At 42.1% G+C, this 14468-nt stretch overlaps 1 protein-coding gene across 3 annotated transcripts in view; it reads left to right on the top strand.

The window, feature by feature from the left end:
• Positions 1–8847: 8847 nt before the first annotated feature.
• Positions 8848–14468, top strand: part of AK5 (adenylate kinase 5) — a 307026-nt gene continuing 301405 nt past the window's right edge. The window contains exons 1-2 of one of the 3 annotated variants that reach the window (XM_017877400.1): positions 8848–9244; positions 13797–13983. In XM_017877400.1, the coding sequence (XP_017732889.1) occupies positions 9185–9244; positions 13797–13983 (247 nt within the window). In that variant the 5' untranslated portion in view covers positions 8848–9184. Of the gene's footprint in view, positions 9245–9474; positions 10485–13796; positions 13984–14468 lie in introns of those variants that run through there. The other 2 variants (XM_017877401.1, XM_017877402.1) reach the window with 2 other exon arrangements.

Here is a 14468-nt window from a genome sequence, read left to right as displayed (position 1 = left end):
AAATGACCAATGCAGAAACAATACGAGAAAGCAAACAAAGAGCTCATTTGTTTCATTGCATACAGTATGAAAGTATATCTGTGAATTGGGATTAATAAGGTAGAGTTCTTCAAAGAGTTCATTGGAATCATTTGTACATATTCATATGTACACTCATATTATACATAATTCAGAGTGGAGATGATAGTTTCTCCTGTAAAAGGAGGTACAATTAGCAGTATCAGTGGACATGTAAAGCTATCTGGAACTGTCTACTGGTCTGGTTCCAGTACCTCTGCTCCTTGCCTAGTTGCTGATGACTGCCATGAAAGTGGTGATAGCTCACCACAAAATCATATTTACTGTTCAGAGAGCCTACACATTTAATAGAGATCAATGACATTTACTAATATTTACACAAACACAGAAAGTGAAATTACGTTGGTAATGAATAATTTAAATCTTATGTATTCTCAAAATCCTTGAAATCAAACTTTATAACAACAATGAGTACCAAATTGCTTCTATAAATATATTTCTTATTTATGAAGATTCGACATATTTATTGGTTGAGTGGTCTAATGCCATAAGAAGCAAATTAGATTACAGCAAAATCCACTCTTTATTCAATAATTAAAACATTTCTAAACTCTAGATGCTAACATCTTTTCAAGCATTCAAGACTTTAGAGAGATGGTTCAAAGAAAATAAGCCAACAAACCCATGTTTACTAAGAACCAGGGTAACAAATAAGCTTAAAATACCCACTTTGAAGTTGCTCATAAAGACTTATATCAGCTAGTTTTTATAGCTGATTCATTACCACCGTTTCTAATTTGCTTTAGAATCAGCTTCCTGAAGAGAATGAGAAGGTAAATGTGGGGAAGTAGAAGTAGCAAGGGCAGACTGAGGGCTGGCTATGGAGAAAACTGATCATCCCTTTTCCACACTCCCTTAGGTTCTTTCCACCACATCTTTCTCAAGCTCAAATGACAAACTATTGCTCCAGTTATAATGTTTTCGATGCATTGATATTAATCACCGTTCTTATTCTAGTACTCCATGTACCTTGCCTCAAAAAAGTATATTTTAAAAAACCCTACAGGATTTTATGGGAAGCAGTTATTTCATGATGCAGAGGCCAAAAAAGCTTTATGAAGAAGATGATATTTCAACAAGATCCTTGAAGCAGGAAGAATTTAGCCACGCAGAACTGGGGAGGTATTCCAGGCAGACAGAGTACTCGGATCATCAGACAAGTGCACTCAATCAATTCAATGTGCATTTACAATGTGAGAGAGGGAGTGATGGTTAATGAGGATCAGGGTCTTCAATGATAGATTAAGAAATTCAGTAGGTAATGAATTGGAATTTGGAGGCTGAGAATTAGGTTTGGTTTCAACTCTGCACTTAACCAGCTCAATTAACCCTTGCAATAGTTCAGTGAGCTAGGGATTAATATGCTTATTTTCACAAAAGAGAAAACTGAGGCTTGGACTGGTTAATAAATTGTGGACATCAGATAGCTGAGTAAGAATAAGACCAGGCTAGAAATTATGACTCCATAGCCTATACTCTTTCTACTCTGGTTTTATAGTCTCTTTGGTTTAGTAGCCTTTTCTTTTGGGGAGACCATGAGCATTTTGCCACACCGGCTATGACTTTGTTTCCTAAAAATCTAGCACAGTGCTTGGCATATAGTACGTGATCAATAAATGTTAGCTAAATGAAAGTGTGGATATCTAGCAAACCATTGTCATGGCAGAACTGGAGCACAGAAAAGCCAAGGCTGAAGATAAACAGGTAAAACAGTTGCCTGCTGAGAGGCCATTGGTGTAACCATGAGATAGATGAGTTGAAAGGTGTTTATAATAAATTTTAAAAGTATTTAATGAATACTTCAGGCTGAGCATAAGAATACTTTTTCCTTTCACTCTTATCAAATTGTAGATATGAAACGCCAGGGTGACCGTCCCCATGAAGCCACCAGGGCCATGTTAGGAAACTTCTTTTGAAAGTGGGTGCTCAGGATAACAGAGATATACAAAAACTTCTTCTCTTCTGCTTTCATAAAAGTGACAGAGATGGGAGACAGCCAAGGATCCCCAGTGAAATCCCCCTTCAAACCTAAAACAGCCTGAAGGCTGACAGACCAGACTGCTGGTCCTAGATGAAACCGGGACCCAGAGGGAGAACTGCCCGTTTACCCACATTTTCTCAACTAATTCTTCCTGAATAATGCCCACATGAGCACTGGGGGGATGGGGTAGAGCCACAGGAATCCATTCTTCGTGCAGTGGGGAGGAGCCTGGCCTCCCACTCTTGGGTGGTGGCCTGATGTGGTGTTCAATCTGTGATGTGGGAACCTGTTAGCAAGACCTCTCCTTTTTTTGCTGAGAGCTTTCTTTTAATAAATTTTGCTCTCCTCATCTTTCAATGTGTCTGCATGCCTAATCTTTCCTGGTCGTGTGATAAGAACCTGGTTTTAGCTGAACTAAGGAGCAAAAACGTCTGCATCAAAAGTAGTTACAACATTGAGACTTCCAACATTTCATTAGCATGAAATAATCTTCGTAAATAGCACCTTCCAATTTCTGAAAATTACAAACAAGAATATTGTGGAAGACAAGAGGAACACAATACAACATTTCCTTAAAAGGAATATGCCATGGGCTTGTGTTATATTTTCTGGAGGTGAGATGATTAACGACCTCTGAGAATCTATTTAGAGCTTGTAATTTGAAAATAGATTAACTGATGAGAAGCTGTGTTTTGATCCAAATAATGGAAGTGTAACAACAGGCTAGTTTTTAGAAATGGCATGAACAAGGTCATAACAATCTTTTTCTGTCCTAATGATTGCGATTCTGTAAAACTGGTGACCAGGGACAGCTGGATGGGAAGGACACCTAGCACCAATTATCAGGGATTAGTAGACACTCTATTTGTTTGATTTAAATTGCATCCTGTTTGTTAGCTACAGGCATGAGAGATAATCGTGAAGGCAATTCAAATGCTCAAGCACAACTCATAGTCATGAATAGAGAAACTTGGGTCTATAACTTGTTGCAATTAGTCTTCTTTTCCCCCATATCTCAAGATTAGTTAATGTTGATAGAATTTGAAAATGATAACCCTAGAAATAATGGAGCAAATACATTTACAAATTCAAAGCACATCAAGCAATGGGGCTGCATATGCTCACAAAACAGAAGTAATACTTAAATGTATTATAAATTACTCAAATCATAATTTTAGAGTATTTATTATGTACATGACACTATGATAAACTGCATAAGGGTACAACCATGAAGACACATGTTTGGCTCAAAGCAGATGAGAAAAACAAAGGTACATAAATAAGGAAAAAGGCAGGATAGAGGTACAAGTAACATTCTAAAGAGGATAAAGCAAGAAATCACTTAAATCCATTAGGGCTAAATAAAGATGGCTTTTATAGAGAAGGTTGTCTTTAAATGGAGTCTTGAAGGGATGGAAATATTTGACTAAGTATAAAACAGGAAACTAATTGTATTTATCAGGTTGGTGCAAAAGTAACTGCAGTTTTTGCCATTAAAAGCAATTACAAATGGCCAAAACTGCAATTACTTTTGCACCAATCTAATATTTTAAGGGTAAATAGCCATGTGAGGCTAGTGAGTACCATAATGGACAGTGAGGACAATGGTAACCACTCACATTTTTCCACAAGAGAGGGACGGGACGTTCTTGGAGAAATGTTTTAGTATTAGTTTTCCTCTGCACAATCTAAAATGTTGATTTATTTGGAGAAGGGAGCTCTTTAACTTAACCACTACTCATATAGCTCCAGTAGATCTTTAATTTTATGATTTCATCTTATTAGAAAAACAGTGCAAATGTTAATTGTATTGCAGAAGGACAATTAATAGAAGAAACGTAGTTAAACAGACTAGATAAAAACAGGAACAGATGGTAAATTCTGGTAAGTTTTAAAATTTTCTAGCACATCAACATGAATGCCTTGTGACTACTGAGAAAAAACACATTTTATTCCTTGGATGGAAAGATTTTTTGTTACTCATCCTAGACTAATTAGTGTATGTGTCACTAATACATTGTCCATGAGACATATAGTAAAGACAAAAATAGGCAATGTAAACAAGTCAGAAGGGCATACTGGTCCTGATACATATGTATAACTTAGAAATTTTAGGCCTCTAGGCTCACAGAATTGCTGCTTGTCAATAATGATAAAAGGGAGCATAATAAAACTCAAATGTGTTCTTTGCATTCTGTGAAAACAAATTTTAAAATAAACTGATCTGTTAGTTTTCTCTAGGACCTCCAAAAGTTTTACTTCTAAGCATATGTTAGAATATTTCTTTAAATCAAAACAATAATGCTTCTCTCTGTATTTTACCTGCAGCTTTGAAACTTAGAGGGTCTTTGCAGTTCAAGTTGCTCCCTTATTTATATCTATCATAGCCAAGTTAGGTTGACTGGTTGATGGAAGAAGACTAGATTTGATGGAATTACAGATTTCGCACGGGTAGGTAAAATATTCGTGCAGAATAGACATTGAAGTTCTAAAACATTTAAGTTGCAAGCATATCCTGAAGCAAATGTAAATTCCTCTCTTCTACTCTCACAGGAGGTTACCCAACGTGTGAGTCAACCTAACATGTAGGTTACCTTTGGAGCTCAAATGGCTGCTATAAGCCAAGGGTTGCAGATGAAAATGAAGAAATATGGTCAGTAAGCAGTAGGGAGAACCTACCATCTGCCAGATGCCCTTCAGAGCCAGTTGTCCTGTTGCTTCTCTGGGTTGCATAGAGTTCCTTACCATCTATCTGTTAAATAATTTTGTAAGTTAGTAAACTTCTTGAGGCCAATTAATTATCTCCATACTATCCGCAGGCCAAAAACCATGAAGTCATAATTGAGGTTTTCTTTTTCTCTCATATACTACATCCAAGCTGTCAAGAAACCCTATTTGTTCTATCTTCAAAATATATCTAGAATCTAACCAGTTCTCATTGTCTCTACTGCCAACATTTGAGCCCATGCTTTCGTCACCTCGTACCTGAGTCACAGTAGCCTTCCAAGTGTTCTCCCCACTCCTACCTTTTCTCTCTTACCCATACCTAAACCAGCAGACAGACAAGCCTTTTAAAATGTAAGTCAGATCATCTTAGTCTTGGCTTGAAACGTTTCTCTAACTTCCCGTTAGAGAAGAACTGACGATGGTTTACAAGGCCCCAAGTGCTTTGGCTGCATTCCTCTCTGTTCTTCTCCTCCCTCACCCTGTTCCTGCTACACTAGCCTCCTTGCTGTTGCCAGAAAGTGCCAGGAATCTGCCCTTGCTAGGACATTTGAAGTGGTTGCTCTCTCACTTTCTCAAACCTTTGCTGGAATTTCACCTTCTCAATGAGGCCTTTCCTGACCACTCTATATAAAACTGAAGCCAGTCTTCTAGTTCTGCTTACCCTCCTCTACTTTTTCTTTTCCCATGGTATTTATCACCATCTAACAACAATTTCATATACTTGTTTATTACATCTGTTGCAAATTATCTCCTGCTCCTAGATAAATGCTCCATGCACGTGTTTTATTCACCTACACGTCTGACAGCACAGCAGTGCCAGCAATGCCTGGCACACAGGAGATGCACAAGAAATATCTGTTGACTGAATGAATTATCCTAAAACACTATTTTTATTGTGACTCGTAAATGATGTATTTATACACCATTATATTTCTAGACATTACGAAGACATTGCTTGAGCTAGATTTTCTCAGCACCTAAACATACTCCTGCATGGTAAATCAGGAATCCCTATATATGGCATTTACTCTTTCAAGCCATCATGGTATAATTTTTAAAGACTTCAACATATTTGTGTTTTAAAATAGAAAGTTTACTTTTTCCTGCTAGGGTACCTTTCTAAATTTCTTTGGCTGAGTCCTAAGCATTCTATAGATACAGCTATAGATATTTGATTCCTCCATTCATCTGTACCTATGATGACTCAGGGAAACATTCCCAAGAGCCTGAAGGATGCTCAGCCCTTTGGAAGTCCTAGTCATCATCCCAATGGTTATTCCGTTGTTGTTGTTGTTGTTGTTGTTGTTGTTGTTGTTGTTGTTGTTGTTGTTTTGAGACAGAGTCTTGCTCTGCTGCCCAGGCTGGAGTGCAGTGGTGTGATCTCAGCTCACTGCACGTTCCGCCTCCCGGGTTCAAGCCATTCTCCTGCCTCAGCCTCCCGAGTAGCTGGGACTACAGGTGCCCAACACCATGCCCGGCTAATTTTTTGTATTTTTAGTAGAGACAAGTTTTCACCGTGTTAGCCAGGATGGTCTCGATCTCCTGACCTCGTGATCCTCCCTCCTCGGCCTCCCACAGTGCTGGGATTACAGGCGTGAGCCACCATGCCTGGTCCCTAATGATTATTCTTACTCCCATTTCCTCAGCTACTTCCACAGAACAGACCTGGAGCCTCTGCCCCCTTGCTTCAAATCAACAACTCTGATTTTCATCATCAGTTATCACTAACTGATATGTTCTTGTTTATGTCCTTTTTTGTATTTTTTATCACTATGTGATGTTGTTTATGCATTTTTATTTGCGTATTGTTCATCTGCACTTCTTACACAAACTCTTCACAGAATTTAAGTTCCTTGACAGCAAGGATCTTGTCTGTTATCCACTGCTATATCTCAGACCCTAGCATCCTCTCTCAAGGCGTGATGAGAAGAGAGTCTATCCGAAGACATCTGACATGCAGTAATCATTTTGATTTATTAGAGCTTGCAGGAAAGCATTTCCAAATAAACAAAGGGCCAAGGGCCATGAGCCTTCTATATACCTACACATAGAATTTCATCACAGGGAATGAGAGGCCAGCTTTCCCACAGCAAGGATATAATTAATGGTCCTTGTCCTTTCTCTTTCCTCTCTTTTGAACCATTAGCTTGACTTTTAAGCATTATACCTCTCTCATGTAGCCCCTCCCTACAAAGCCACAACTTCCTTTGCAAAAGTGATTATGAACATCTTCCTCTTTCACACATCTCTCTCCACCCTGGCACACACCAAAATACACTGATTGTCCCTGCATAAGGCTACTTGAAAACTTGCCGTATCACCATTTACTACATTTTTCAGGCTGTCTACAGTTTTTAGTGCAGTGCAGTCTTTCTTATCCATTCTCTTTTTACAAGCAAATTGCCATCACTTGTCTGGTAACACTAAAGTACACGTAGAATTATGCATTTCTTCAAGGGAAGACAGGTGAGCCGTGCTCTGCCAGATTCTTGTCTGTAAAGGATGACCTTGAAAAGTCCTGGAGAAAGTGGCTTCTTCATTCCTACGTGTTTCACCTCCACTGTGCATGCTCACAAAGTAAGCCTTAATGCCACGGACCATCGTACTTTTCAAGCATCATTGCATAGGAAAGAGACACTGCTTTCACTACTGCCCTAGCCAATCTTAAATAAGGTAAAGAAATACTACAAGTTGGGACTGTAAGTGAAGAGGCATATTCTAAGGGCAAAAACCAATTTCCATGGAACTGAGATACCTGCCTCGTTTAAGGCAACCATATGACACACGGGTTCACAAGTGTTAAAACTTCATTTACTCCCGCAGGTAAAACAAAGCTGTAGCTATAGTTAAGGCTTGAGCTGCAGTTGCTTCCGGAACAAGAAATAGAACCAAGAAAATATCTGCAAAGATGCACTTGAAATGGACATTCAGACTCTATAGTTTTTTAAAGCAGAGGCAGCGTTGCTTCTTTCTCCAGCCAGACTCCAGATACCAGTGCCTACCAAAGTGTCCTCTCTCACACACCCTCCTATACTGTTAGGCTTTGTGGGAAGTTAGAGATCATATTCTCTGGGGGCACGGACTACGGACTGTCTCCCAAACAGGCAATGAGAAGACATCTTAGTAGGGAATTGAGTCATCTTGGGAGCTGGGAGGAAGATGGGTTACACCTTGACAATGGTCTGCAGCAGGAAGATCCATCACCCATTATGCCTTAGCGCACCCACCCATACTCACTCATATTCCCCCAGGGGTGCTCTGATGCGACACTGTCCACGGGCTGCACACTCCTCAGGTCTAATTAATGATGCCCACCCTCCCCACCTACTGAACACATTTGCAATTTAAGCATCTCTAGCTCTCCACTACCACCCACCTTTCTCCTCCACTGTCCCTTCCTCTCCATGGAGATAATTAACTAGTTAACTACTTATTGGTCCTTCAGTTGATTAGGATTTCAGGCTCACACTAAGGCCTTATCCTAAAGTCTATAAAGATTTGTGACACCGACAGAGAAAAAATTCGAAACCAGCTAGCAAAACTTTCCTGAAGGAGAGAGATAATCAATATCTAAAAATTATCTTAAGGGTTGGATTCCATACCATGAATCCCCTTTTCCTCCTTCCCCGCAGCTCCCTATAGTGAAAGATAGGTAACCTTAAGAATAAATGATAAATCCTGTGACTATTAGGTTTTTCCTGAGAGTTCCTCGGGGACCCGGAGGTAACCGTGTATATGCGTGCGTGTGTGTGTGTGTGTGTGTACAAGGTCCGGAGAAGCGAAACGGTGGCAGGTTCCTACAGACCCCGACCCTGTTCCCTTGGCCACCTGGTCCCGGGTAGCTGCATCCTTGCGCGGCGCACGCATGGAAGCGTCGCGCTCTGGCGCCGGTGCGGCACCGAGGGGTACGACGGCGACCCCCTGCGCGCGCCCGCCCCACCCCGCACCTCGCGCCCGCCCGCGCAGCGTGACCGGCAGCCGCCGCAGACCCGGTTCGGGGAGGCGCGGAGCTCGGCGCGCTGAACCGGAGAGGCAGGCGGGCGGGCTGCTGCCTTGCGTCCGCCACGCTGTCCTCCCTCCTCCGCTCCCTGCGCCCCACCCCTGGCGGCCGCGCTGCCTGGCAGCCCGGGAAGCCGCGGCACAGCTGCTCGGCGCCTGCAGCTCCGGCTCAGGGACTGCAACAGAAGCGGGGGCGGCGGGAGCGCGGAGACCACAGACCCCGGGGAGAGGCGGAGGGGGTCCCTGGCCTGGGCGGAGAGGCTGAGCTGAGTGCGTGTGAGAAAGAGGGCTGCACCGCTGCTCGGCGCGGACTCTGCCAGCCCCAGCGCCAACCCCGGCTCAGGTCGCCGCAGCCCGGGATCCTCCCCGCTTGCGCCCCAAGGCACGCGCGGCACAGCCATGAACACCAACGATGCCAAGGAGTATCTGGCCCGGAGGGAAATCCCTCAGCTTTTTGAGGTAGGGGCTAGGGCTGGCCGACGGGCGGGAGCATCCGGGGACTGCATCTCGGGGGTTCCGGGTGAGGCAGCCGCGCCCCGTCCCACCTTCCCCACGCGGGGCATGTAATTGAAGGGGCTTGCAGAAGCGCACTCGCCCGGTCGCCCGCGGGTAGTCGCCTTTCCCGCGGGTTGCCAGGGTCCCTGTCAGATGGCTGGGCTTAGAAGCCTGCATCTTGCAGATCAAGTTTCAGTCTTCCAGCAGGGTTCTGAAAGCAGCCTGTCCCCATCGCGCCCCTCGGATGTGGACACCCAGGGTGGGCTCCAGACCGCGGCCGGGCCGCGCTTTCTGGGGGCGAGGGCCAGGCCAGGTGGCTGCACTATCGCCCAGCAGCGAGTAAAGATTCGAAACTGAGGGATCCAGAGCCCTAGTCACTCTACTTGTCCAGGGTTGGAACCCCTCGAGGAAAGAGGAAATGTGGACGAAGGCAGCCCTCCCCGGAGACAGCTTGGAAGAGAGGGATGAAGATGCAAAAAGCAAAACCCAACCTATCGAGTGCCACCTCCCCGGTGACAGGCCCCCAGCGTTGCTCTGCGCTTTCGCTGAATGAACTCCTGAGCACGTTTTTCCGTTGCCTAGGAAGGGTTGGGCCGCAGGTTTCGCCAGTGCTCGACAACCCACCTGGAGACAGCGGGTCCGGGAGGAAGCTGCGAGGTGGGCGGACTCCTGTTGCTCAGTCTTCAAACCGAAGCACAGCATCATCTGCACCGGGACCCGGAGTAGGGGGACACTTGGAGACTGAGAGAGAGGAGGCTTGAGGATTGAACCTTAGTCGGTTCTAAGCCACAGCCCCTGTCTCAGGTCGTTTTGGCTTCCTTTCCTTCTCTTCGTATTTGAATTTAAAAACATTCCTGAATCTCAAGTGCTTTTGCTTGAAGTGGGGGGAGGAGGAGAAAAGAATAGAAGCAAGCCAAGCTTCCTAAGAGAGCTCTGAAAGGGGAAATTCATTCTCTGCAAACCTCGTTCCCCATTTCTGAAAACTGATAGACTGATACCGTAAACTAAAGGTCATGAGGGGGTTTTCCCTCCCGATTTGAGGGATTTGTTCTGTTAAAAGGAATTTTAAAGCACCACTGGAGAAAATAATTTTGCCTCAGTTTCCCTAGGCTGTCTTTAAAATGGGTTGCCATAATTACAGATCTTCTTTTCTTTCACCTGTATAAGCCACCGTTTTCAGGTCATCTGAAGTCAAGATTTCCAGGTGAACCACTCACTGAGTTTAAGCGTGGTATGTGAAGCCCAAATCTACCAAATGTGTTACTCCTGCGTGAAAATAATTAGGTGGTGTTGCATAAGGACAGGTCTTGAGAATGTGTGGGAATCTTAAGGGTTGTTCATTTTTGTTTTAATTTTCAAAAAGTAAATATGGAAATTAAGAGGCTAAGGTTTTCTCACAAAGATTGCTACTGAGATATATTTCATTTCTACGCTTCTGAAAGAATCATTAAAACATCTGTAGGAGGACCACGTGATTGCAAAAATTCCTACATAGTACATCTTTTTTGTTTATAAATGTGGGTACTGTTTTTCCTCCTTGGTGGGAGGTAACCACAGAGAATTTTGATAGTTTATTAAAATATACACCGTGTATGCAAATAAGTTATGGCTGGCCTTTTTGTTAAGGTTTTATGTTTTTTATTTACTTTTCTGCATATGAATGGGATAAATAATGCACACCCAGAAAAGGAAGTCAACTTGCTTGGGTGAAATACAGTAATGGACTTAGATTTACTTCTGGACAGTAAGAAGATGTAAGTAGACTGCTGGTGACCTCCAAAGGCTACATCCTTCAGTAAGACGAATCTGTGCTATGCGCAGCTCAAGAGGGAAGGAAAATCTGGCAGTTCTCCATGTGATGAGTGTAGACTGTAAAACTAAATACTTAAGGTTTTTAAAATGGATTTTGCCCACCACAATATTCTAAGTGTACAAAGTTTAACAATTAGCTATCTACTAAACACCAAGATATTGGCCCCAGCTGTGGATATTAGAGGCCATTATAGACAAACTGATTATTGTATTGACGTATTGTCAGACAAGTAAATATATCTAACTGACTTTTTCAGGTTTTTTCCTAATTTAAGACATCATGTAAGCCAAATGGAATATGGGATATCTCTGGTAGGTTCATGTTTGAAATGTGTTTCCGGTTTTAGATTTTTTTTAAACCACTTTCTTATTATTTTATCATGAGTTCTTAATTCTGGCTAACTTTATGGTGTGTATATTGATCTTGTACCTTACAACAGAGATTTGGCAATCAATTTGAATACTGTGGAAAGTCAAATTAGATTATTCAAGGTCTCAAAGGGTTCACTCAGAGACTGAGCAATAATATGTGCTGGTTGTCTTCAATCCCTGAGAGTGGCTGGCTATTAGAAAAAAAGATCTGAATTATCCGTGAAGGAATGGAACTCATGGCCCCATTTTAAAATCAATGCCCTTTGGAGAACCAGTTTTGTTTAAGGACGCTGGAAATGTATATTTTCAGAAAACAGTCATTGAGTGTGTTCACCCATTTCAGGCAATAGTAGGGATTAAAAGAGGGCATTTTGCAGATGGCACAGAGAATCTCATGTTTTCTTTTATCTCACACCACATTTCTGCAACAAGTACAGAGAAGAACATACGGGTTTTGGAATCAGAAACATTGAATTGAAATCCTGGGCCTAGGTGTTTCTAGTTGAGTAAACTGGAGTAGTCACTAACATCTCTGAGTTGTGATTTCCTAATCTATAAAATGGGGGTAATAAAGTCACACAGGGCTGAGAATGCACTGGGTATGCAAATGAATATATGACACAGAGGCTTTTATTTATTAATAAGATTAATACTGGCTTGGCATATGGGAGAAATGTGAGAAGCTCAACTACAATGTGTGTGTATATAGGACAGATTTTGACAAACAAACTGGATTGGATGCCCAGGTAGTTTTTTCTGCTCCCTCTGCAATTGAACTTGGCTGATGAGGTGCACACTCTAGCTTACTCTATTTAGGATTTCAGAAAACAAACGTACCTGGTGAGAATTGCCTACCATTCTGAGCAAATTACACAGGATATAATTGAAAATAAAATACTGTATTTAAACAGATGTCAGCCCTTCAAAGGGTGTTTGGATGCTAACAATGTATATTGGTAAGAATAATCCTTTATGCTTTTGCCATGAAATACTCCAAAGGAAAATCTTTTGTACATCAGTCCAGCTTCCAGGAATCAGCATTTCCAAACTGGTAGCATTTTTGGAAACTAGTACCAGTGACACATCAGACACTATGAACCAAAAAAGCAATAGCAGGATCATGCCTTTTTTCCTTTCCCATCTGGAATCTTAGTGGATATTGTAGTGACCTACTCTATGTCAAATAGTAATTTTTTTTTTTAGTCTCAGACCTCAATTTTTTTGAGTCTCACTTAGATTTGAGCTTTGAGGGATTTTTTTTTCCAATTGGAAAACAGTTAAATATGCACCTACCAAATGCCAGGGAAAGCATCAGTATCTGGGGATTGAAAAATGAATGAGACTCACTCTGTGTTGTTGAAGAGCTTATAATTTAGAAGAAAGACCAATGCATAACCCAGTGGTTTCAGTATAAATGACAAACAAGTATGATGTTTTATGCTGGATACCATGGGAACACAGAAGAAGGGGTTCACAGACCAACCTAGGGATTCAGAGAAGACTTCCTGGTAGTAATAATAACTAAAACCACCAACAAAGTTTGTTGGGCACTTACTATGTGCCACGCACTTAATGTGCACTGTACAAATATGAAATTATTTAATTCTTTAAAAACTCTATGAGGTATTTATTATTACCCCCATTTTATAAAAGAAGAAACTGAGACTTAGAGACATAAAGGGTGGGTAGGAGTGAGACAAATAATGACTGGGGCATTTTCACATGCTGCATTTTATCTCACTGTGATAAAGTGAATGGCTCTTCCATTTTAAACGATCTAGTTGCCTGAATTGCTTAAGAGGCAGAGAATGCTGAACTGAAAACTAATTAGGCAAGAATTTAGGGGATTATCTTAATGATTCCATCAGATCGTAATTTCAACTCTGTTTATTAAAAGACAAATGCAAAGAACAAAAACTACCGGAATCCAAAGATGAGCCATAACACTATTTTAACAAAGGTGAGTGGGGCCACGTGCCGTGGCTCATGCCTGTAATCCCAACACTTTGGGAGGCCGAGGTGGGTGGATCGCTTGAGGTCAGAAGTTCGAAACCAACCTGGCCAACATGGTGAAACCCTGTCTCTACTAAAAATACAAAAAGTAGCTGGGCATAATGGTGTGCACCTGTAATCCCAGCTACTTGGAAGGCTGAGGCAGGAGAATCACTTGAACCAAGGAAGTGGAGGTTGCAGTGAGCCAAGATTATGCCACTGTACTCCAGCCTGGGCAGCAGAGTGAGACTCTATCTCAGAAAAATAAATTAAATTAAATTTAAAAAAAAAAGGTGGGTTTAAAAGATATTTTATTTGTACATATTTTGTTTTATTTCAGAGCCTTTTGAATGGACTGATGTGTTCTAAGCCCGAAGACCCAGTAGAATACTTGGAAAGTTGTTTACAGAAAGTCAAGGAACTGGGTGGCTGTGACAAAGTGAAATGGGATACATTTGTAAGCCAGGAAAAGAAGACTTTACCTCCGCTAAATGGAGGACAGTCCCGGAGATCCTTTCTAAGAAATGGTAATGTATATGGAGAATAATAGACAGTTTTATTGTTATAGCAATTCTCTTTAAAACATGCCATATAGACTATACACAGTGATTTCATTTTTTGAGTTTACAAATGCCTAAAGTCCTTGGATCATGATTAATTTCTCTCTGCTACTAATTCTAATCACTTCCATAAAAAGACAAACAAGGCCGGGCGTGGTGGCTCAAGCCTGTAATCCCAGCACTTTGGGAGGCCGAGGCGGGCGGATCACGAGGTCAGGAGATCGAGACCATCCTGGCTAACATGGTGAAACCCTGTCTCTACTAAAAAAATACAAAAAACTAGCCGGGTGAGGTGGCAGGCGCCTGTAGTCCCAGCTACTCGGGAGGCTGAGGCAGGAGAATGGCGTAAACCCGGGAGGCGGTGCTTGCAGTGAGCTGAGATCCAGCCACTGCACTCCAGCCTGGGTGACAGAGCAAGACTCCGTCTCAAAAAAAAAAAAAAAATTGAGACA

This window comes from Rhinopithecus bieti, unplaced genomic scaffold (assembly GCF_001698545.2).
Source record: "Rhinopithecus bieti isolate Rb0 unplaced genomic scaffold, ASM169854v2 scaffold_10654, whole genome shotgun sequence".
Classification (NCBI taxonomy): Eukaryota; Metazoa; Chordata; class Mammalia; order Primates; family Cercopithecidae; genus Rhinopithecus; species Rhinopithecus bieti.
Note: the sequence above shows the minus strand (reverse complement) of the source record. Positions and strands in the feature narration are given on the sequence as shown.